This window comes from Chanodichthys erythropterus, chromosome 10 (assembly GCF_024489055.1).
Source record: "Chanodichthys erythropterus isolate Z2021 chromosome 10, ASM2448905v1, whole genome shotgun sequence".
Classification (NCBI taxonomy): Eukaryota; Metazoa; Chordata; class Actinopteri; order Cypriniformes; family Xenocyprididae; genus Chanodichthys; species Chanodichthys erythropterus.
Window position 1 is genome coordinate 22644077 of NC_090230.1, and position 26367 is coordinate 22670443.

The following is a 26367-nucleotide window of genomic DNA, read 5'->3' on the forward strand; positions in this document are numbered from 1 at the left end:
ATGATCAACCGCAGTAATAATGATGACGGTGGAGTCGATAAACCACCCACGCCTGTAGCTGTACACTTCAGTTACACTAACTGACTGCAACAACTTCTTACCTTTTTTCATGGTTTACACAATACTAAATCAGTTCTGTCTTTCAACTGCATTAACAAGTTATGTTAAAATGTTTTTAATATTTATGTTTTATTTATTTTTGCATGTTAATTGTTTGCTCTGACCTGTTTTTCTACATTTCCTGCAGATTCAATCAACAGAGATCCAGCAGCAGCAGTAGAGATCAGCTCTATGTACATTAAAGGTAGGCCTTGATCTGTAATGTACAAAATGAGCCATTAGTGTGAGTAAATCATTAATAATATCACCATACCTTCACATGTGTCCAGTTGTTGAGTCTGGTTGCTGATGGGATTGTATTTATGTTATTATCACTGACACTGAATCACCAAACACACCTGGAGAACAAACAGATTTTACACTGATTAATGCTCTTGTTGGTTTAGAAAGCCTGAAATCAGTTTGAAACCTTTAACAGCGGCAAAGACACCAAACGTTTTGAAAAATTAAGGGGTTGTCATGTGCTAGCTGTCATGGTTTAGTTCTGTTTTTGTGTTTCTAGTCTAGTTTTCATTGTGTTCTCGTTTTGTTTGTGGCTTGTTATTAGTTTCAGCTCATGTTTGCCTGTTCCTCTTAATTTGAGACAGTTTCCCAGTGTGTCTGATTGTTTGATTCCTATCACCTGTTGTTCATCAGTGCCATGTCAGATGTCTCGTTACTTTGATTAGTATCTGTGTATTTAAGCCCTGTGTCTCTGTCGGTTCAGTTGTCTGTTATTTGTTACGCGTATGTAGTTGTTTTGTTCATTTGATCCTGTAATCCTGAGTATCTTTATTAAATACTTGTTACTGCTGCATTCAGTTGCTGCTTCCTCCTTGTTTGCAATTACATGTGCATGACACTAGGTGTCTGATTGCTAAAGTTTTTACATACATGTAATTCCTTCACTGATAAATCATTAGTAACCAAAGTAGACAACGTATCTATAATAAATAAAAAAGGAGATTATGGGTTAGGGTTATTCTGTGGCCAAATAGATCTTTGTATATACCAAAAGGGAGAGAAACAAGATATTCATCTGTGGTCATGTCTCCACCCTATGACGTGTATCTACTGCGACCTGTTGTTTTCCGGGCTGCTTTCATTTGAAGCTTTTGTTTCTATGTAATTTGTGTTTAGTTTTCATTTGACTGTGAAAATGTTTTCTTTATTTTTATGGACTACAGTGAACATTTTGTTTGTGGAAGGTAAGATGTGGGCATATGGGAGTTGTTTTTAACAGTTACCATGATACAAAAAATGAAACCAGGCCATGGTTATTGTAGTTCATCCATTCTAGCCACACATTAATTGTTTTGCTGCCCTACCCATAGTTCAAATATGCAGTATAAAAATGCTGAGTAAAAAATAACCTATGCTTGGTCAAATGCAGACAAACCTAGCGACTGGGTTGTTTTGAAAATCCTGGGTTGGGTTAATGTAATGACTGGGCAAGGAGCAGAATGAGAAGGGCTTCCACATTCAGCAAAGTTTTATTAAAATACAAAAACAAAGATAATCCAAAAAAGACAGGGAAGCACATACAATGACTGACCAGCAACAACTGAGGACAGTGTTGACAACTGCTTTCAACTGATTTTAGCTAAAACTGGTCGCTAAATGTTGAAAAATGACGTCATAATGGTGAGTTCACTGATCTATATAAATAAATATAGATCAAGTCTTGGAGTATATATATTGGAATAATAATTAATGAACATTTATTACATTGCTTATTAAAAAATATTCACCTTTTAATTGTTACTGTTGGCACTAGTATGTGTCTGATTTTTAATTTACAACCTATTTTGGGTTCAGTTTAAGCCAGACATATAGTCATTTTTAAACAAAAACTGCCCAGCACGTCAGGCAAACATTTAACCCAACCGCTGGGTTCGTCCATTTTCAACCAAACATGGGTTGCTATTAACCTAGCATTTTTAGAGTTGTAGTAAACCTGCAGTTATACAAATAATAATCAATCAATCAAAAAAAAAAAAAAAAAACATGGTTGCCACACTTTTACTATTATGCTTTTACTATAATAGACCATGGTTTTTACATTTCTACTATAATAAAATAATGATTCATTTCTGTAAGGGATTATTGTAGTGTTCTGAGTGTGGAAGTAAGGAAAACCCTATAATAAACTTAAAGGAGTTTACTGAAGTCAAAGGCTTTTTTTTGTAAGGTAATATATTAATAGAGATTTTTGTATTCAGTATTGAATATTCATATGGGTCTATGAAAATGTACAATAATCATTACTTGCTTGATTGCACCAACAGATATACAGGGTGTGGCAATTTTATGAATGTCCATGAAACTCCTGTATGTTTGTCTGATGAAAGAATGTGTGAATCTGTGATGTTCTTCTGCTGTTTGTTTGCATGTGTTATCAGAGAGAGAAATATGACTGAAACTCTTTCTTATTGTACAGGTGCTGGTCATATAATTAGAATATCTTCAAAAAGTTGATTTCACTAATTCCATTCAAAAAGTGAAACTTGTATATTATATTAATTCATTACACACAGACTGATATATTTCAAATGTTTATTTCTTTTAATTTTGAATAACTGACAACTAAGGAAAATCCCAAATTCAGTATCTCAGAAAATTAGAATATTACTTAAAACAAATACAAAGAAAGGATTTTTAGAAATCTTGGCCAACTGAAAAGTATGAAGATGAAAAGTATGAGCATGTACAGCACTCAATACTTAGTTGGGGCTCCTTTTGCCTGAATTACTGCAGCAATGCGGCGTGGCATGGAGTCGATCAGTCTGTGGCACTGCTCAGGTGTTATGAGAGCCCATGTTGCTCTGATAGTGGCCTTCAGCTCTTCTGCATTGTTGGGTCTGACATATCGCATCTTCCACTTCACAATACCCCATAGATTCTCTATGGGGTTAAGGTCAGGCGAGTTAAGAACAGGGATACCATGGTCCTTAAACCAGGTACTGGTAGCTTTGGCACTGTTTGCAGGTGCCAAGTCCATGTTGGAAAATGAAATCTGCATCTCCATAAAGTTGGTCAGCAGCAGGAAGCATGAAGTGCTCTAAAACCTCCTGGTATACAGCTGCGTTGACCTTGGACCTCAGAAAACACAGTGGATCAACACCAGTAGATGACATTAGTGTGACCACCCGTCCCGCTTTGCGTTGTACCGCACAGCATTTTGACTCCTTGTCCCGACTCCCGCACGTCGCATATTGAGAAAATGTCCCGCATTTTCATCAGTCTGTTGGTTTTTAATTATAATATTAAGAAAACGTGCATGCGTTATTTTGACTTTTTAAGGAAGCATTACATGTATTGTTTTTACAGCGTAGTTTTTATCTACCAGCGCTTCAACATAAGTAACATCCCAACAGCCGTTTTTTTTTTTAATTAAAGTGTATTGCTTGTACACTTTTTTTCTACCACATCTTTTCCTTCCCTTCACCTCTCTATTAATGTGCTTGGACACAGAGCTCTGTGAACAGCCAGCCTCTTTTGCAATGACCTTTTGTGTCTTGCTCTCCTTGTGAAAGGTGTCAATGGTTGTCTTTTGGACAACTGTCAAGTCAGCAGTCTTCCCCATGATTGTGTAGCCTACAGCAATAGACTGAGAGACCATTTAAAGGCCTTTGCAGGTGTTGTGAGTTAATTAGCTGATTAGAGTGTGGCACCAGGTGTCTTCAATATTGAACCTTTTCACAATATTCTAATTTTCTGAGATACTGAATTTGGGATTTTCCTTAGTTGTCAGTTATAATCATCAAAATTAAAAGAAATAAACATTTGAAATATATCAGTCTGTGTGTGATGAATGAATATAATATACAAGTTTCACTTTTTGAATGGAATTAGTGAAATAAAACAACTTTTTGATGATATTCTAATTATATGACCAGCACCTGTATATTTGTGTTCTAGTTCATCAGAAGTGATATCTGTTCATTTCTTTTTCAGGTTCATCTGGTGCTGGTTCAGGCAGAGAGTCAGTGACTGTAATGGAGGGAGATTCAGTCACTCTATACTCTGGTGTTAAGATGAACCAACAAGACAGAATTAAATGGTTTTTTTATGACGATCGCGTCGCTGAAATCACTGGAGATCACAGTAAAATCTGTTTAGATGATCCGTGTAAAGAGAGATTCAGAGACAGACTGAAGGGGAATAATCAGACTGGATCTCTAACCATCACAAGCATCACAAACACAGACTCTGGAGATTATAGACTAGAAATCTTCAGCAAAAAAAGATTCAGTGAAAATATCTTCAACGTTACTGTCAATGGTGAGTCATTTATCGAATGTTTAAAAGCAGGTTATTTTTAAATCACATCTTTGTCTTTATTACAGCAATGGCATTCTGCAGTTGTTCTGCTGACAGCAGTTCCTTATTGAAACATTAGTTATAGTTTTATTTATTTTACGTTTTTACTTATCGTTTTTACATATTTTGAAATTAGTCTATTATATCATGAGATTTTTAGCTTTCCAGAAAGTATGTTCAGTGTACACAATGTGGACAAATGTTGCTTTTGAGAGAGCAATGAATTCATTTTTCATTTATGCTCACAAGTTCCAGTTATCTATTTGAATTATATTTTTGGAGAGAATACTCTACAGTCATCTGCTGGTTTGTGTTTCAGGTGTTTCTGCTGCTGAACAAAATAAAATGAATAGAAAGTCAGTGGAGGAGGGAGAATCTGTCACTTTAGATCCTGGTGTAATAAACAACCCAAATGATACAATGATGTGGTATTTTAATGACACTCTCATCGCTGAAATCACTAGAAATCAGAGTAAGATCTGTACAGATGTTCAGTGTGATGGGAGATTCAGAGACAGACTGAAGCTGGATCATCAGACTGGATCTCTGACCATCATGAACATCAGAAACACAGACTCTGGAGAATATAAACTGAAGATCAGTAGCAGCAGCAGCAGTGTTGACAGAATATTCACTGTATTAACTGTCATTCGTGAGTATAATTTATTTATTCATTGAATTTTCCCTCCAGTTTTAGAATACGGCTCGATGTTATTGTTTTCATTGTGGCCTATTTGAAAGAGCTTTATCTCAGTTTTAAAATAGTATCTAAACAGTCTCTATCATCTTCACATGCATATCAAAGTTGTATATCAGCATCCCAACAAACAAGCTGTTCTCAGGTCTTTTTATATGATACTGCCCCTCTTCATAAACCTTTCAGATTTATTAGTTAAATTAATATCATAAAACTGGCGATGAAAGGTGTAAATATCAATCAATTATATTGTTAAATAATGGATTATCAGATGATGTTTAGTAATATTGACTGTCTCTCTTTAGCTGTTCCAGATTCAGGTTCATCTGTAGAAGGAATATGTGTTTCTGTTGTTCTACTGATAATGGTTTCAGCCGCTGGTGGGTTTTGTTATTGAAAGCATCAAGCAAAAAGGAAAAGTGAGTATTGCAAAAAGCTGATTTAACAAGAATGAGATTTATTGTGTGAAACAAGTCTTTAATAGATGTGAAAATACAAACTTTTATTCTAATTTTAACCAAAGTAATGTGTGTTTAATCAAGATTTTTGTTGTTCAAACAGACATACGGGAAGGAGCACAATCAAGTTCAGGTGAGATACTAACACTGAATCTTTGTGCCTGCAAAAAAAAAGGAATTTACTACAGATTCAGGTTTGTAATTGGTGTGTGAGTGTGTGTGTGTTTTAATTTGGATATCACATATATAGTTTGAAAATGCTGTTTTTTAAATTGAAGACACTGTGTTAAATATTAGGAAATTAAGTCTAACACACATTCTGCAAATCTGAAAATAATTTTTTTCTTACAGGAGAACGGTGAAGTAGAAAATCAGTCCCCTGATCAGAATAAGACTACTGATGGTTCCTGATGGTAACTGAAAGTATAGTTTGCTGCATAATGTTTTCTAAAGGTGAACCTTCGATCAATCACATTTAGATTACATTCAAATGGATTCAACTTTATTGTCATTGTGCAGAGTACAAGCACAGAACCGATGAAATGCAGTTAGCATCTAACCAGAAGGCAGGCCTGGACTGGTAATCTGGCATACCGGGCAAATGCCCGGTGGGCCGACGCACTTGAGGGCGGGGCCGCTATATGATATGATTTGTTTTTTAATAAACATAAAATTGGCCAACGACCGGCCCATAAAGCAGGGACAGCGGCCCATTGGTTCATTTTCCATACTGACACTGGGCTGGCCCAATCACATCTCTTAACAGACTCCACCCCGTCCCATCTGTTTCGCCAGAACATCCGTGGATTAGGAGGATGGAGAAACAAAAGTGCAAGTGCAAGGGGGGTGCGGAGAAGTTGCGGGCAAAAAAAAAAAAAAAATCAAAAAAATGTAGAGGTTGATGCCTCAACGTGCAAAAATTACAGGCATGTTTAGTGCGGTTACTATAGCTTCAGTTTCCAAACTTACAGTACCTGACGTGCAAAAACAGGTGAACATAGAAGAACATGGAGGAGACCTGTATGGCAGAAGAGCAGTGAAGCCAATGAGGGACAGAGTAAGCAGGAGAGTATAATAGAAGCGGTAAGCAGGGTAGTTACATGATTAACAGCGAGGGACTCATGAGGCGACGACGACGATGATGCTTAAATGAATGAATATTATAAGACAACATAATCGTCGTCGTTATTATAAAGTCAGACTGTCACCTATACTGCACTGGTCACTCAGTCAGCTTAAGTCAAATAGCACAGCAAAAGTTGTTTTGCACTGTTTTTTGTAGCAGTGCCCTTGTAGCTATCAGAGTTCACTTATGCAGTAACGGCCCTTCTCATAGAAAAACCTGAAATGATGCAATTTGATTTTTCAAAAAAAAAAAAAATCAGGTTATTATTATAATGTAATATTACTGATGATGTGTTTATTTCACAACGAGACTATAGGTGTCTATTTATAGCTGTTAGTCGTGATGATGGTCTACTAGATCTCACGTTTCGGCTATAAAAAGTTATGTTTTGTAGCTCTTGTACCCTATTACTCTGGTGTGAACACTTGGTTGTTTATGGCAAGTGAATAGCATTCTTATCATTTTATTAGGACGTTTTTTGTGAGTAATTTGGTATTATAGTTTTCTTTTTCATTGTTTTTAATGGGGAGTATCTAAACAATGAGAGGTAAATGTTTGATTCTTAAACAGGGGTTTGTGCTCTTTAAAACAAAGTATATTTGCAATTGTAAATTATAGTTTTTCTGCTGTCTGTTTTTTTTTAATTTCTTTATAGAATTATCAGTATTCTACATCCACGTTCTAAGGGTTAGCTTTTATATCATGGAGCACATTGTCCATCTAGAAATCCTACTCTTACTAAGTGTACTTTTAATAACTCTACCAAATAATTGTAATACTCTTTTGGGTGGTGTCCGACCGATTGTGGTGGGCCGGTCTGAGCAAAAATGCCAGGGCCATTTTTTTGTCCCAGTCCAGCCCTGCCAGAAGGTCAAATAGATAATGTATATAAATTAGTATAAATGTATATATAAATATGTGTGTATACAATAAACATTTATGAGGGACAAGTGCAGAGAAGCAAGACGCTACAATATGGACAAAATCTTTGTTCTAATTTTATGCACTGGTCACTTTTGAGATTTTGATGCTAAACATGTCTTTTCATGATATATTGACATTCAAAATCCCTTCTGTAAAAACCACTAAAATTTCAGAAAACAGTAATCCAAACAGTTGTGTTAATGTACTGTTATTAATCTAATTTGACCTAATCTAATGTGGAAAGATGTCTGTAAGTTAAATTGTTTATTCTTCTGCAGTGTTTTATTGTATACTTTTTTACCTGACGCACAACATACTTTTTTTTATTATTATTATTATTATTATTACTGTACTGTAAACATTTACTTTTCATAGAATAAATACATCTGAGTTTGTGAGTTTGTTGTTGTTCAAACAGGCATTAGGAGGTGCAATATTAAGTGTCCTTTGTTGGGTGTTCTAGGTTCCTTGAGTACAGAAGTGTGTATTTATTGCACACCCCGTCCAAGTAGAGTGCTATTCTTTTAGTGATTTTCTGCTTTGGACACTCAAGAGTGATGATGTTTATATTACATTTGCCAAAATATCCAGCTTATTGTGTGTGGAACTGTAAACCAGCAAAAAGATTAAAACATGAACAATAAATGAAAAACAAAGAAGCACAGTGAATGTTGAAGTTTAATAATGAATGCAGAAAAATTCCATATGAAAAGTCAAAAATAAAACATTTTAGTTAAGTTTCTGTTTGCTATGCTACTAGCAAACCACTACACATTCAGACATCACAATAACATTAAAAGATGTGATACAAAGAGTGAAGACAAAATGGACATATCCTGTCTAAAATAACACAACATACACCATCAAACATCAACACTGTATAACTAAGAGGGAATCTATATTAGTTAGCACAGCACACAGCTGTAGGTGTTTTTATCATAGATATACATAATAAAGGCTAGATGTCTCGTCCGCACTGCTGGCCAATGGAGGTCGACGTCCGCACCTGGCGGCCATCTTGTCACAGTCAGCTCGCTCACTCGTAACATTGTGTTTTAATGGTGCATGTACTTTTAAATAACCATAACTTGCTCAATTTTCTACCGATTTTCAAACGGTTTGGTTTGTTATAAGCGTCAGAGATGTACTTATGACACTGCATACTTATGAATAATTATAACCATGGACTTCCATATGAAAATAACATTGAACAGAACAGATAGGTGCAATGAATATGCACATGCACAAGGTATTTATGTTAAATCAATATATAGGCTACTAAAACTCAGTGTACAGAATAGAAACATGATATATATATATACACACACTTTTATAATATGAATATTACTACTAAAAAGTGGTCAGGACAATATTGATCCTTTCAAAAAGTAGTAGGGACATGTCCCACCTGCGAATTACGCCTATATTATGGCTGTTTGTGGAGTTGTTTAATCATCTTCTTTTGAGAAAATTACCCCTGCTGCCAGGAAATTACTTTTTTTTTTTACGGGATATTTTTATTTAATTTTTAATAAAATACAGTTTATAACCATACTTTTATATTAAAAGCTAAATAAAATACAAAAGATTTTATGTAAAATTATGGTTATAAACTGTATTTTATTAAAAAAAAAAAATCCCCTACAAAACGGTTATTTTCTGGCAGCAGGGGCACCAGAAAAAAACTGTAAAATGGCCAGAGGTGGGTAATCCAGGGGTCAAAGAGTAAAAGTCCTGCCATATTTTTATCTCATCCACTGAAGCATTAATGAGATAAATAAGTGATTAATTGAGTGATGATTGAGCATTATTGAAGACACCTGGTGATAACAAGCAGAATCACCAAAGGAGAAAATCAAAATTTTTAAGTTACCATCATCGAGGTCAGGGTTTGTTTTAGTTGAGCTCTTGACCCTTGACTTTTTAATATTAGATTTTATTTGGGCAGTTTTAACTGCATTAAAACCAACCAGACAAACAAAGTTAAAAGATGATCAGGTGTTGGTTATGTTTTTACATAAACATTATTTGATCTGAATCACTGAACTCATTTAGAGCCCAATCTCTGAGTTAGATTTACATTATAGATTACAGCAGCACTGTGATTCTACAGCACAAGATCAGCTTATACAATACAATTTTTTTTTAGAGTTCTGATTTAAAAAAAACAGCTCATTTAAACACACAGACATCAAGAGTCATCCTGTGAATCTCAACAGTGGTGAGAGTAATAAAGCATGTTGCAATGCATTCTGGGTGCCACCAATCAAAATTCATCCATGCCTCCCATCATGCATTGCTGCATGAATAAATTATGAGCTGAATTGTTTTAGTAATTTTCTTTATTCTCACTATTAAAATGTTGCTGTTTTTCTGTGACTTTTTAGTAGCTTGTTTTCTAATGTTCAGAGTTGATCAGAATATGTTGCTTGTCAACGTCGTTGAGATTCACAGGCTGATTCTTGATGTCTATGTGGGTCTAAATATTTATTTTTTTAAAATATTTAAGGACAACTTTAAAAAAAAAAATCTGTTTTGTAAAAGCTGATCTTGTGCTGTAGAATCACAGTGTTGCTGTAATCAATAATGTAAATGTAACTCAGAGATTGGGCTCTAAATGAGTTCAGTGATTCAGATCAAATATGTAAAAACATAACCAAACCCACCTGATCATCTTTTAACTTTGCTTGTCTGGTTGGTTTTAATGCAGTTAAAACTGCCCAAACAAACTTTAATATTAAATAGTCAAGGGTCAAGAGCTCAACTAAAACAAACCCTGACCTCGATGATGGTAACTTAAAAATAGTGACTTTCTCCTTTGGTGATTCTGCTTGTTATCATCAGGTGTCTTCAATAATGCTCAATCATCACTCAATTAATCACTTATTTATCTCATTAATGCTTCAGTGTGTGGAATAAAAATATGGCAGGACTTTTACTCTTTGACCCCTGGATTACCCACCTCTGGTGTTATCTGTATACAGGTGTGAAGGTGTGGTTCTAAATAAACAGAAAGAAGGAATAATTACTAACTGCAATATTATAACAAATAGTACAGCATTATGCTCACATGCAAGGGCATTAAACAATATTAAGATAATATAAAGATAATATAAATTAAAAGTAGGTCAACAATTCTCTGTATAAAGTAACCAGTTGTATCAATTAAATGATTACAGCATGAATAGTGCCTTAATAATCACATAGCGATCGACAAAATGTCATACTAATGACGTCTTTCACTAATAGTCATCATTAGCTTAGCTTACGGATGAGTCATCACTTATGGTGAATAAAACGATCACAAAGTAACAATAATAATAAACATCACACTTACATGTCGTCATTGACGCACACCAACTAGAAACAGATGATAACAGTTCAAATCTGATCAAAGATACTAGCTATTTGGTATGATGAGCACACTCGGGCTCTAAAACGAGCTGTTAGAAAAGCTGAACATAGTTGGAAGAAAACAAAACTAGAAGTTTTTCGCCTTTCGTGGAAAGAAAAAATGATTGAGTACAGAACAGCCATAAGAAATGCTAGATCTACTTATTTTTCAAATCTCTTAATAGAAAACAAACATAATCCTAGGTATTTATTTGACACAGTGGCTAAATTAACTAGAAACAGAGATTCAACTGCTGACGTTTCCATAGAGCACAGCAGTAATGACTTTATGAACTTCTTTACTTGCAAGATTGATAATATTAGAGAGAAAATTATAAACATGCAACCGTCTACAGTTTCTCTTCAGACAGTGCACTGTAGTGTCCCTGAGGTAAAACTAGAATCATTCGCCGCTATAGGAGAGGAAGAATTATCTAAACTTATCAAATCATCAAAATCAACGACATGTATGTTAGACCCAATGCCGACTAAACTACTGAAAGAAATGCTTCCAGAGGTCGTAGGTCCACTTCTTGATATAATTAATTCATCTTTAACACTAGGACACGTGCCAAAAACCTTTAAGCAGGCTATTATCAAACCTCTTATTAAAAACCTCAACTAGATCCGAGAGATTTAGTAAATTACAGGCCAATCTCGAATCTACCTTTTCTGTCAAAGATACTAGAAAAGGCAGTTTCAACACAACTGTGTTCCTTTTTAGAAAGAAATGGAATCTGTGAGGATTTCCAGTCAGGATTTAGACCATACCATAGTACTGAGACTGCTCTCGTTAGAGTTACAAACGATCTACTCCTATCATCCGATCGTGGCTGTATTTCTCTATTAGTGTTATTAGATCTCAGTGCTGCTTTTGACACTATCGATCATAACATTCTTTTAAAAAGACTTGAAAACTATATTGGCATTAGTGGAATTGCTTTGGCATGGTTCAAATCATACTTATCTGACCGTTATCAGTCTGTGGTAGTTAATGAAGAGATGTCGTATCGATCACAGGTTAAATATGGGGTACCACAAGGCTCAGTATTAGGACCGTTGCTTTTCACTCTGTACATGCTGCCCTTAGGAGAGATAATTAGGAAGCATGGTGTTAGTTTTCACTGCTACGCTGACGATACTCAGCTCTATATTTCCTCGCGCCCTGACGAAACCTACAAATTCACAAAACTAACAGAATGCATAGCTGACATTAAAAACTGGATGACAAGAAATTTCTTATTATTAAATTCAGAAAAAACTGATTTCCTAATCTTTGGACCAAAAACTTCCTCACGAAAAAACCTTGAATACTCTCTAACACTTGACGGGTGCTCCATTAAACCTTCGTCCTCAGTTAGGAACCTGGGTGTGCTCTTTGATACCAATCTTTCATTTGAAAGTCATGTTTATAGTATCTGTAAAACCGCCTTCTTCCATCTAAAAAATATATCTAAATTACGACATATGCTCTCAATGACAAATGCGGAACAGTTGGTTCATGCATTCATGACCTCAAGACTAGATTATTGTAACGCTCTACTGGGTGGTTGTTCTGTTCGGCTTTTAAACAAACTACAGTTGGTTCAAAATGCGGCAGCTAGAGTTCTTACTAGAACCAGAAAGTATGACCATATTAGCCCAGTTCTGTCAACATTACATTGGCTCCCTATTAAACATCGTATAGATTTTAAAATCTTGCTACTTACTTATAAAGCTCTAAATGGTTTAGCTCCCCAGTACCTAAGTGAGCTCTTAATGCATTATAGTCCTTCACGTTTATTGCGATCTCAGAATTTAGGCCAGTTGATAATACCCAGAATATCAAAATCAACTGAAGGCGGCAGATCATTTTCCTATTTAGCACCTAAACTCTGGAACAATCTTCCTAGCATTGTTCGGGAAGCAGACACACTCTGTCAGTTTAAATCTAGAATAAAAACACATCTCTTTGCTCTTGCATACACATAAGACATTATCAATACATTAACATTTTTCAAATCCGTTAAAGGATTGTTACGCTGCAATAATTAGGTCGGCCGGAACCGAGAACATTTCCTATAACACTAGATATACCTGTACATCAGAACAAGAATGGCATCTACGCTAATATCTGTCTCTCTGCTTATCCTGAGGTTTGCCGGGTGCTGGATCCAGGCCGTATCCAGGTCAGATGGAGAACCTGCGTCTGGACCTGACTACAACGTAGCCCAGGATCCCCGTATCCGCTTACATATATTTATATATAATCGATTTTTAATCTCTATAATAAAAATGTACAATTCAGATTTTGATCTCCATATACATTTACATATATATATCTTCCAAGGGGATTTTCCCTCCTAGGACTTTTTTCCCAGTGCTAGCATGCTGGGTTTTTCTCCTAGGGGGTTTTTTCCACCCCTGGAAGTCAGCCGACATTGGCTTAATGTGGCACCATCTTGTATATGTTACATATTACCACGCTTGTTTGTACAGTTTTAACCACTTCCCTTTTTTTCTGTGCTTCTAATATGTAAAGCTGCTTTGAAACAATTACCAATTGTAAAAGCGCTATATAAATAAATTTGACTTGACTTGACTATTTTCTCCTAACTTCACCGGAGTTCTGGCTGATGCAATACTTGCACTGAACTTGAGTTAAGGGTAGGCTGCCACCTATTGGACGTAATAGATAATACTTTCCATTTAAATATATACATGCTTGATTGATTGAGGGCCTTTTGTACAGTGGTACTTTTTTACTTTTACTCAAGTATGATTCTGTCCAGATACTTTTACTTTTAACTGAGTAAAATGTTCACTCAGTACTTGTACTTTCACTTGAGTAACATTTTTGAGTACTTTTTACACCTCTGAAAATAACCCACGTCTGGTCAAATACAGAGAAACTGAAAGCGACTGCGTTAATGTAAAGATTGGGCAAGGAGCAGACTGAGAAGAGCATCCGCATTCAGCAAAGTTTTATTAAAAACCAAAAACAAAGAGCACATCGGCCAAACATATATCCCAACCGCTGGGTGTGTCCATTTTCAACCTTGGGTTGTTTTTAACCCAGCATTTTAGAGTGTACTTGTAGTAAAACTGCAGTTATATAAATAAATAATATACTGTAATCTGCCAATATATAATAAATAATCTGCCAAAAACCATGGTTGCCACATTTTTACTCTTTATGCCTTTTTTCAGCTGTTGACTATGTGGAAATTTCCACCCTATGACGTATTTCTAATGCGACCTTCATCCATTTTTGTTCTTCCGTGTTATTAGAAACTTTTGTTTCTCCATAATTTGTGTTTAGTTTTCACATGACTTGGTGTGAAAATGATTTCTTTATTTTTATGGACTGCAGTGAATGTTTTGTTTGTGCAAGGTAAGATTAAGCATACATTTTTACGAGATGTATGTAACAGTTTCGTTTCATCGCATTCTACAACCACAGCTGTACTATATATAAATGAAACCAGGCCATGGTTACTGCTCAACCATTGTAACCACACATTTACTGTAGATTTGCTGCACTACCCAAATGCTTGGTTTAAAAATGCTGGGATAAATAACCCACGTTGGGTCAAATATATGACAAACACATGCAACTGGGTTGTTTAGTTAATGTGACGATTGGGCAAAGAGCAGACTGAGAAGAGCATCCACGTACAACAAATTTTTATTAAAAAACAAAAACAAAGATAATCCAAAAAAGAAGCATATACAACGACTGACCAGCAACAACTGAGGACAGTGTTGCCAACAGCTTTCAACTGAATGTAGCTAAAATTGGTCACTAAATGTTGCTAGATGACATCATAGTGGCTAGTTCACTGATCAATATAAATAAATATAGATCAGTACACAAGTCTTGGAATCTAGATAAAGTTTGTGAAATTTTGAAAAAAGTCTAAAAAAGGAGTTGCTAAATCATCAACAATGACCGAGGAACAGTTCTTAAATACACAAAACTTAACAAGCTAATGACACACAGGTGTGTCATTACATACAGGAATGTAATGACACAACACTGAGTCCAGGCAAAGGTTAATGGAAACGTATGTGAAACAATGGTAAAGGGCTAAGGAGGAGTGTTCTCTGGTGAATATAAGTTTAATAAATAATAATTAATGAAAATGTATTAAATTGCTTATTAAAAAATATCCACCTTTTAATTATTACTGTTGCCACAAGTAATTACAGTCGTGCCCAAAATCATTCATACTCACTAAAAAATATTGGGTTAAAAATAACCCAACAAGTAACCCAACTATGGGTTAACATAGCACCTTCCCAACTGTGGGTTATTTTTAACCCAATGGTTGGGTTAAAAGCCAGTTGGGTAAAAAAATAACCCAACAGTTGGGTTAAAAATAACCCACAGTTGGGAAGGTGCTATGTTAACCCATAGTTGGGTTACTTGTTGGGTTATTTACTAATTATGACTATTAACTTTTATTCATGACATTATTTTAATATATAAAATACACTTTGTTTTCTAGATTATTTATTTGTATAAAATAATATGTTTTAACAAATATATTTTAAATGACAAATGAAATATTGTGGAGCCATTTAATGTAAATATAAGTGTACATATTAAATTCAAAACACACAAGTGTAAATCAATTCAAAACCTATGCAAATTTGCACAAACAGTACACATTCAAAACCTACACAAACATGTACAGAGTAAACTCAAAACATAAATAAAATATGTATACAGAACACAAAAATTCAAAATGAACACTATTTAAACCTACAAAAGTGTACAGTAAATATTAAATTCAAAACCTATAAATTTGCAAACAGTACACAATTAAAACCTATATTTAAAACCTTCGCAACCATGTAAACTCATACATAAAATATACAGAACACAAAAATACAAAATGAACACTAAATGAAAAACTACGAGTACACATAAATTCATAACATTAAATCCTTCAATAAATAAACATATCACACGTACAGCAGGCGCTTGAGGTCCGCAGTGAGGTCGGCCACAGGTAGGAATAATGGAATAGGACTCTGGTTCTATTTTGTGGGTCAACACTGTACATTGTATGCATTGATGTGTTGTAAACATACCTTAAGTGATAAAACCACAAATATGTTGGACCTAATGATGATGATCAAAGTTCTTAAGGAGGCAGCAGTGTTGAAGGAACCCCTCTTAATAGTCAACTTTTGAAGTGGATCCCAAAAAATATATATATACATAAAAAAACTTGGGAGTTCTCTTTGTCCTCAAGGCATCAAGTCATGTGGATCCTGGCTTGTCTCACTGCTCAGGTAATGCATTATATTAGTGCCAACCTTCAAAGAATAAATAAAGTTTAGTTGGCATGCACTGTGACAACATAAGCAATGTAAAATTATGTAAAAGTTACACTGAAGCAGTGCTGTACTGAATTAAAATATAGTCACTGCATTACACCTGCTGTTAAAGGGTTAATTCAGCTTCCCAAAGAGCACAGCGTTAAGGGAACAGTGGATGAAGTTTCAGGGCTCGACAATAAGGACTGCCCGATGGCAGAGGGGCCAGTGTGAATGACGCTCGGGACGGTAGACGGAACGGTCACTTGTCTGATCAGGCCAGTGTTGTAGGGTATGCAATATATATCGTCTATGTCTATGATATCGCAATTGTTGATTTAACGATCTGAAATTATCAAGTATGTCCCTCAATTTACAAAACCAAACAAAAACACACTCATTGAGCGCACGCATGCACTATGTGTCGTAGTCTAGTAACAGTTAGGTTAGACTAGTGCGCGTGCATATTTAAGAGTGTACGCTTTCACTGCGCGTGGTTTAGTCTATTAAAATGCCTTTAGAATGACCCAGAATTCAAGGTAAGGGGCAAAAATGCTCCAGTATATCCTTTATATTTATATCACTTAATATAGTTAACCAATATTACACAGCGCAATTTTTCTCCAAATATCAACAATTTCAAATGTGATATTGATTTTATTCGGCGTACAGTTTAATGAACAATAACTTAATATCAATGGACTTTAATTTTAGACACTAAATAGCCTGTTTCACTCTATTTCGCCAACGAAAATAGTTCCAAACAAAGTCCACAGAATTGTTTTGCGTCTCTGAGCAACACTTCCTGAATTGATCAGCCGTTTTAATGAATCGGTTGAATCTCAATGACTCGCTCATTAGCAGGGACTTGCTGCCACCTACTGAGCGGGTTTAACTTCAGGTTTAAAGTGTCTTTTCATTTTTTAAATAATTTCAAATAACCCTTCTGGGCCATAAAAATTTTAGTTGCGTGGACTCTTAATGGAGGGACAGAAATTTCTTTAAATATCTTTAAAAAGATTTTGATTTGCGTTCCAAAGATGAACAAAGGTCTTATAGTTGTGGAACAACATGAGGGTGAGAAATTAATGACAGAATTTTCATTTTTTTGGGTAAACTAACACATTAACAAGCAGAATCAATATGTAGAGAGCAGTGTAATTTATCAAAGCTAATTTTGCAGTGTTGCTTTTACTTACAGGGTGATTGTCAGTTAAGCTGTGCTTCATTTCAGCACCATTTTCCCATCTGTGAGACATGGCGATGATGGCAGGACAGCGGGAAGGGTTTTGAAGGCAGTTTCTCCATGGCCATCTTTGAAAGACAAGTTTAAAAAAAACTGTATTTATACCACGTGTGTGTTGACAAATTTCACAAGCATGACATGGTCAATACATTTTTTCCCAAAATAAAACAACCCTTCACTATTCTGAACATCATTAAACTCAGCATTCCATTTCTTCAATAGTTTTTGTTCCAAAGGATCAAATCCATGCAGTTTGTTGAGGTGTTGTACATCTAATGAACACATTAGCTTGGCTGTGAGGACTTCTTGCGTTCTTTTGATACTAAATCGTTGTCAGTCATTAAACAACTTGGATTCTGTTTAAATTAAAACATAATGTATTAAAATGAAGGAAGACAACTGAGAAAAAAACAAAACAAGAGTAATAAACTGTACCCCAGTGTTTACCTGGTTCTGTAGTAGCCCTAGCACTGCACATTTTGTCTTTCTAATCCTGATTTAACTTACCAGCTTGTTAGCAGAGAGACTCCAAGGCCGTAAAGGGTGTCAGATAAGGAAGACATCAAAAATGTGTATTGCTGGGGATAATCTAGGACCAGTTGAGAACCACGGTCATCCAGCAGCATAAAACTTTCATCCACTTCTTGCTCTGTGTTACAATAAAACAGAAAAATGAAATATTGACAGTATTTTAAAAAAGTTGTCACTTATTTAAATAGCTTACCTTCAAATGTTTCCATTAAATAGCAGGTTGTTGTAGTCTTTGCTTCACAAATTATTCCATTTGTCTAAAACACAAGTATAAACACATTTAGTACAACACAAATGCAAGAACTAACATAACGTTAGCTTCATAAGAAATAATAGTACAAAGATGCTTCAGATACCCCTGTAATACATTTACATGCATTACTATATAGAACATGCATTATTAATATACCACATTTCTGCAAATACCAGATTTGCATTTAGTGTTACTACAGTAAATCTAATAAACAGTAGGTTATTTATCGATAACTCATGAACTAATCGTTCATTGGTTGCAAAACGTTTTTCCAGCTTTTGCATAGAAGCTGTTGGGAATATTGCGCTTTTTCATCTTACAGTATCTTAGATTTTAGCGAATTCAAACAGCCCTGTTGTGGTGCCGTATGATCGAGGATCGAGGACCGAGCTCGCGCTGCGTAGGCTGATAAACGGTCCGTGCGGCGGCTCGGCCCAAACGGCACTTTCGTTCCGCATTTCTAAAAGACCTGTACAAAAAAAAGTACTTTTTTAAAGTCTGAAGCTCAAATTTAGTTGTCATGAAAGATTATCACGAAGACCGTAAAACATGCGTAATATTGGATAGTGATTACTGAGACCTAACGATCTTCCTTAGTAAAAATATAAAATTCATTTTTAGAATATACGTAAGTTAATGTTTCACTACACAATACCTAATTTTATAAAAGTTTTATATACGAAAACGACATGCTTACCTTCATAATCAGGCTGCAGCAGCTTCTTTCCGTTGACTGTCCCTGGACCGTTAAAATTTGAACCGTCACGGGATCCGCATTTAACCCAACAGATGGGTTATTAATAAAAATAACCCAACGATTTTAAAAATGACCCAACATTTTTGGTAAATAACCCAACCTAGTGACCCAATATGTGTAACCCAACGGTTGGGTTAATAAAATAACCCAACGTTTTTTACTGTGTACCCTTGGTAAATATGACCAAAGAAGGCTGTGAAAATAAATCTGCATCGTTAATACTTTTGATCTTTTATTTAAAAAAATCTATCCAACCTTTCATTTGAGAATAATTATTTTAAATGGGGGGAAAATCTCATTATGAGAGAAATGTTTTTCTCTAATACACACTGCTCACAATTAATCATACCCTTTTATTATTGTCCTGCTGGAAGATCCAACCACAGCCCATTATAGGAGTTCTAACAGGGACAGTCAGGTTTTGATTTTTTATCTGTTGGTATTTGATAGAATCCATGATGCCATGTATCTGATCAAGAAATCCAGGACCTCTGGCAGAAAAATAGGCCCACAACATTAAAGATCCATCATTGTACACATGCATGTGTAAGATTGGTTTGGTGCACACAGGGGTAAAAAGTACACCATGGTGTACTTTTTACCCCTGTGTGCACCAAACCAATCTTAAGTGTTTGCTGCTAAAAAAGCTATTTTTTTGCTTCATCTGACTATATAACCCATCCCGTTTGAAGTTCCAGTAGTGTCAGTTACTTTTCAAATATTTTATGGTCAGATTAAGCAAAAAAATACCAACAGATGAAAATCAAAACCTGACCGCTTCTGCTAGAAATCCAATAATGGGCCTTGGTTGGATCTTCCATCAGGACAATGATTCAAAACAAACATAAACAATACAAAAATGGGTCACTGAATACAAAACCAAGCTTCTGCCATGGCCATCTCAGTCCCCTGACCTGAACCCTAAAGAAAATGAGTGGAGTGAACTGAAGAGAAGAAGCACCAACCCAGCCAACACAGCATGGTGGGGCCCAGATGGGAGTCACCTGGGCAGCATAACTGGGGCCCATACATTTTTGTCCACGGTTTCCATGGAGGCCCCACATGGGTTAGCCCAGATGAACTGAACACTACTCAGTGTGCACACTACAGGCTGTTAAATGAAACACAGAAACATGCTGGAGTTAATGAGATAATTAGGTGATAACGAGCAGAATCACTGAAGGACAGAGAAACAACAAGAACTACGACTTCAGCCACAGCCTTCGATGAAATCAACTGAAGATAAAAGACATTAAATCTCTGAAGATCTGATTAAACAACTCCACAAACAGCATTACCAGCTTCACTTATTACTAACCAGACTGACTTTATTTCTGACATTCATCTACAAAAGTTGTTATTGAGAATCACCAGAGGTTTAGATGTTGATGATTACGTTTGGTTTGATGTCACTGTGATCGAGGTCAGCGCTTACTTCAGTTAGGCAGTTTGACTCTTGACTGTTTCAGTAATAATGTTTCTTTGGCTGCTTTTGCTGTTTGTTATGGCAAGAAAAGCAAGAGACAATATGTTTAGCTGTCAGCTGTTCAGTGATATGAATATAATTGTCGTCATGTAATGGCTTTGTTCACTGATCTAATAACTGAGCTTTATATGAAAAATGTTATTAATTTTGTGCTGGATCTTCTCCAGAACTAAAAAAAAAAAAAAATCAGATCAGAATAATAAATCTAAAAAATACAAAGCTTATTCACACACAGACATCAAGAATCAGCGTATGATTCTCAACAATGGTGACACACTTCATGCTGCAATGCATTCTGGGTGCCTCATACAAAACTCATCCATGGCTCCCAGAATGCATTGTAGCATGAAGCATGTCACCATTGTTGAGATTGATATGCTGATTCTTGATGTCTGTGTAAGTTAATCTTGCAGGAGGTTTGAAGTGTTTAGAGAACAATGAGTTTTTCAAATTTTTTGATTAAAACATTTTTAGTGTTGTAATTCTAGTGGAGATCCAGCACAAAGTTAATCACTTTTTGCTCATAAAAAGCTCATTAGATCAGTGAATTAAGCCACTAAATGATGACTATATTTTTAACATTTAGCAGCTGACCACATTGTCTTTTGTTTTTCTTGCCACAACAAGCAGCCAGAGAAGCACTAAAACAATCAAGAGTCAAACTGCCTAACTGAAGTAAGTGCTGACCTTGATCACGGTGACATAAAAACAAACTTATTTTCAACAAATCATCAACATCTAAACCTCTGGTAATTCTCAATAACAACTTCTGTAGATGTATGTCAGAAATAAAGTCAGTCTGGTTAGTAATAAGTGAAGCTGGTAATGCTGTTTGTGGAGTTGTTTAATCAGATCTTCAGAGATTTAATGTCTTTTATCTTCATTTGATTTCATCGAAGGCTGTGGCTGAAGTCGTAGTTCTTGTTGTTTCTCTGTCCTTCAGTGATTCTGCTCATTATCACCTAATTATCTCATTAACTCCAGCATGTTTCTGTGTTTCATTTAACAGCCTGTAGTTTGCACACTGAGCAGTGTTCAGTTCATCTGGGCTAACCCATGTGGGGCCTCCATGGAAACAGTGGACAAAAATGTCTGGGCCCCAGTTATGCTACCCAGGTGACACCCATCGGGGCCCCACCATGCTGTGTTGGCTGGGAACATGGAGCTGGAAATCTGAAGGATCTGGAGAGATTCTGCATGAAGGAATGGACTCTGATCTCTTGTCAGGTGTTCTTCAAACTCATCAGCCATTATAGGTGAAGACTCAGAGCTGTTCTCTTGGCAAAAGGAAGTTGCGAAAAGTATTGAATAAAAGGGTATGATTAATTGTGAGCAGTGTGTATTAGAGAAAAACATTTCTCTCATAATGAGATTTATCCCCCATTTAAAATAATTGGGTTTGTCCATTTGCAATCAAACTTGGGTTGTTTTTAACCCAGCATTTTAGAGGTTACTTGTATTGGTAGCAAAACTGCAGTTAAACAAATAATAATCAATCAGCCAAAAACCATGGTTGCCACACTTTTACTATTACAGTTTTACTATAATCAAACAAAGCTTAATTTTCATATGGAATTGTAGTGTTCTGAGTGTGGAAGTGAGGAAGACCCTATAATAAACTTGAAGGGGTTTATTGAAGTCAAAATCTTTTTATAGTAAGGTAATGTATTAATAGAGATTTTTGTATTCAGTATTGAATATTCATATGGGTCTATGAAAATGTACAATAATCATTACTTGCTTGATTGCACCAATATATATACAGGGTGTGGCAATTTTATGAACGTCCATGAAACTCCTGTATGTTTGTCTGATGAATGAATGTGTGAATCAGTGATGTTCTTCTGCTGTTTGTTTGCATGTGTTATCAGAGAGAGAAATATGACTGAAACTCTTTCTTATTGTATGTTTTTGTCCTAGTTCATCAGAAGTGATATCTGTTAATTTCTTTTTCAGGTTCATCTGGTGCTGGTTCAGGCAGAGAGTCAGTGACTGTAATGGAGGGAGATTCAGTCACTCTATACTCTGGTGTTAAGATGAACCAACAAGACAGAATTAAGTGGTTTTTTAATGACAATCGCATCGCTGAAATCACTGGAGATCACAGTAAAATCTGTTTAGATGATCCGTGTAAAGAGAGATTCAGAGACAGACTGAAGGGGAATAATCAGACTGGATCTCTAACCATCACAAGCATCACAAACACAGACTCTGGAGATTATAGACTAGAAATCTTCAGCAACAGATTCAGTGAAAAGATCTTCAACGTTACTGTCAATGGTGAGTCATTTATCAAATGTTTAAAAGCAGGTTATTTTTAAATCACATCTTTGTCTTTATTACAGCAGTGGTATTCTGCAGTTGTGTTCTGAAGACAGCAGTTCCTTACTGTAACATTAGTTATAGTTTTTACTCATATTTTGAAATTAGTCTATTATATCATGAGATTTTTAGCTTTCCAGAAAGTATGTTCAGTGTACACAATGTGGACAAATGTTGCTTTTGAGAGAGCAATTAATTAATTTTCACTTTTTTTTTCTTTTTTCTTTTTTTCTTTTATGCTCACAAGACCAATTTTAATTATCTTTTTTTGGAGAGAATACTCTACAGTCATCTGTTGGTTTGTGTTTCAGGTGTTTCTGCTGCTGAACAAAATGAAATGAATAGAAAGTCAGTGAAGGAGGGAGAATCTGTTACTTTAGATCCTGGTGTAATAAACAACCCACATGATGAGATGACGTGGTATTTTAATGACATTGTCATCTCACAAATCACTGGAGATCAGAGTAAGATCTGTACAGATGTTCAGTGTAAAGAGAGATTCAGAGACAGACTGAAGCCGGACAATCAGACTGGATCTCTGACCATCACAAACATCAGAAACACAGACTCTGGAGAATATAAACTGAAGATCATCATCAACAACAGCAGCAGTGTTGAAAGAAAATTAGCAGTATTAACTGTCATTGGTGAGTATAACTGATTTATTCATTTGATTTCCCCTCCAGTTTTAGAATACGGCTCAATATTATTGTTTTCATTGTCTCCTATTTGAAAATAAGAGCTTTATCTCAGTATTAAAATAGTAAACAATCTCTATCATCTTACATTTACATTTATTCATTTGGCAGACGCTTTTATCCAAAGCGACTTACAGTACAAGTGAGGAATACAACAAGCGAGTCATCATGACGAGGCAAATAGACAAGAAGTGCTCACAATAAAAGTTATCGGCAGTGCTCAGAGTATCATAAGCTACAATAGAGAGGACATTTTTTTTTTTTTTTTTAAGATCTTCACATGCATATCAAAGTTGTATGTCAATATCACAACAAACACAAGTTGTTCCAAAGTCTGTTTATATGAAACATGCATACAATTTGATATTTTTTTCCAATAAACACTGCAGTGTTGATCTGACAGTGTTGTGATGCTGTTTTAACTTCTCGTCTTCATAAACTCATCAGATTTTTTAGTCAAATTAATATCATAAAACTGGCGATGAAAGGTGTATCAATCAATTATATTGTTAAATAATGGATTATCAGATGATGTTTAGTAATATTGACTGTCTCTCTTTAGCTGTTCCATGTTCAGGTTCATCTGTAGAAGGAATATGTGTTTCTGTTGTTCTACTGATAATGGTTTCAGCCGCTGGTGGGTTTTGTTATTGAAAGCATCAAGCAAAAAGGAAAAGTGAGTATTGCAAAAAGCTGATTTAACAAGAATGAGATTTAATGTGTGAAACAAGTCTTTAATAGATGTGAAAATACAAACTTTTATTCTAATTTTAACCAAAGTAATGTGTTTAATCGAGTTTGTTGTTGTTCAAACAGACATCAGGAAGGAGCACAATCAAGTTCAGGTGAGATACTAACTCTGAATTTTTGTGCCTGCAAAAAAAAACAAAAAACAAAAACAAACAAACAAACAAAAAAAAACCTGAATTTACTACAGATGCAGGTTTGTAATTGAGTGTGTGTGTGTGTGTGTGTGTGTGTGTGTGTGTGTGTGTGTGTGTGTGAGTGTTTGTGACATATCAGGACACAAATGTGTATAATGACATGGGTATGACATAGGTATTACAAAAAGAGGTGACTTATGAGGACATTACCCCATGTCCCCACTTTTCAAAAGGCTTATAAATCATACAGAATGAAATCTGAAATCTGAATTCAGAAATCATTCTAATATGTTTATTTATTGTGAGTGTTGGAATCAGTTGTGCTGCTTAATATTTTTTCATAACTTGTGATAATTTCTCTGAAGAATAAAAAGTTAAAACATTAGAAATCTTTTCTAACAGTATACAAAATTTGGGGTCAGTTTTTTTTTTTTCTCTCTCTTTTTTAAAATATAAATGAATGCTTTTTTCAGCAAGGGTGTGTTAAATTGATAAAAAAGTTATAGTAAAGGTTTATATTGTTAGAAAAGATTTCTGTTTTGAATAAATGCTGTTCTTTTTAGCTTTTTATTCATCATAGAATCCTGAAGGGAGTATCACAGCTTGCAAAAAAATATTAAGCAGCACAACTGATTCCAACACTCATAATAAATAATCATATTAGAATGATTTCTGAAGGATTATGTGACACTAAAGACTGAAGTAATGATGCTGAAAATGCAACTTTGATCACAGAAATAAATTATATTTTAAAGTATATTAAAATAGAAAACCATTATTTTAAATTGTAATAATATTTCACTTTTTTATCAAATAAATGCAGTGTGCGGTGTTGAGCAAAAGAGACTTCTTTCAAAAACATTAAACATAGTAATGAGTCCAAACTTTTGACCAGTATTGTATATTACCGCAGTTTAGCAGTTTAAGTATTTAAGATTTTTCTTCATGTATATATATATATATATATATATATATATATATATATATATATATATATATATATATATATATGTGTATATATATATATATATATATATATATATATATATATATATATATATATAGATATATATATATAGATATATAGATATATATATATATAGATATATATATACACATTTTTTCTAGTTTACTTTCTGAATTATGGAGTGATAAAAAAGAAATACCCTCTGTAAAAAAAAAATCCTATTTTCCGATTTTTGTACTAGAAATGTATGCAAAATAGCGCATTTAATTAAACAATGCCTCATTTTCATATTTAAACAATATTTTAGAAAACTTCTTAATGTAATCAGCTCGGGAAGTATGGTGATTATTTTATTTATTTATTTTTTACTTTATTCATCTACAGTGTCTCACCTTAAGTTACTGAATTGTTAGATTTCTTTTACCTTCTGAAAATTTGTTTTCTTACAGGAAAACAGTGGAGTAGAAAATCAGTACCCTGATCAGAATAAGACTCTACTGATGGTTTTTGATGGTAACTGAATGAATATTTTGCTGCATTACTTTCTGAAGGTGAACCTTCAATCAATCACATTTAGATTTAATTAAATTCAATATGAGCAAAATCTTTCTTTTTCCATGCACTGATCACTTTTGAGATTTTGATGCTAAACATGTATTTTCATGATATATAAACTAATAAAAAGAGACATTCAAAATCCACTCTGTAAAAAACATTAAAATTTCAGAAAACTTGTTATCCAAAACAGTTGTGATAATGTACTGTTATTAATCTCTGTGGAAAGATGTCTGAAGGCTAAAAGCTACTCTTTTTTTTTACCTCAAGCACAACACACTGTTTTATTTCTTATTATCACTGTACTGTAAAGGTAAACATTTACTTTTCATAGAATAAAT

The 26367-nt window shown here is 34.7% G+C and overlaps 1 protein-coding gene across 1 annotated transcript; it reads left to right on the top strand.

Moving 5' to 3' along the window:
* On the top strand, positions 1-25992 carry LOC137028186 (carcinoembryonic antigen-related cell adhesion molecule 3-like). The gene is made up of 8 exons (XM_067396957.1): positions 1-28; positions 248-304; positions 4057-4159; positions 4848-5074; positions 22557-22880; positions 23234-23569; positions 24437-24465; positions 25921-25992. Exons 1-8 carry the CDS (start codon positions 1-3, stop codon positions 25990-25992), a joined length of 1176 nt encoding a protein of 391 aa, XP_067253058.1.
* The last annotated feature ends 375 nt before the right edge of the window (positions 25993-26367 follow it).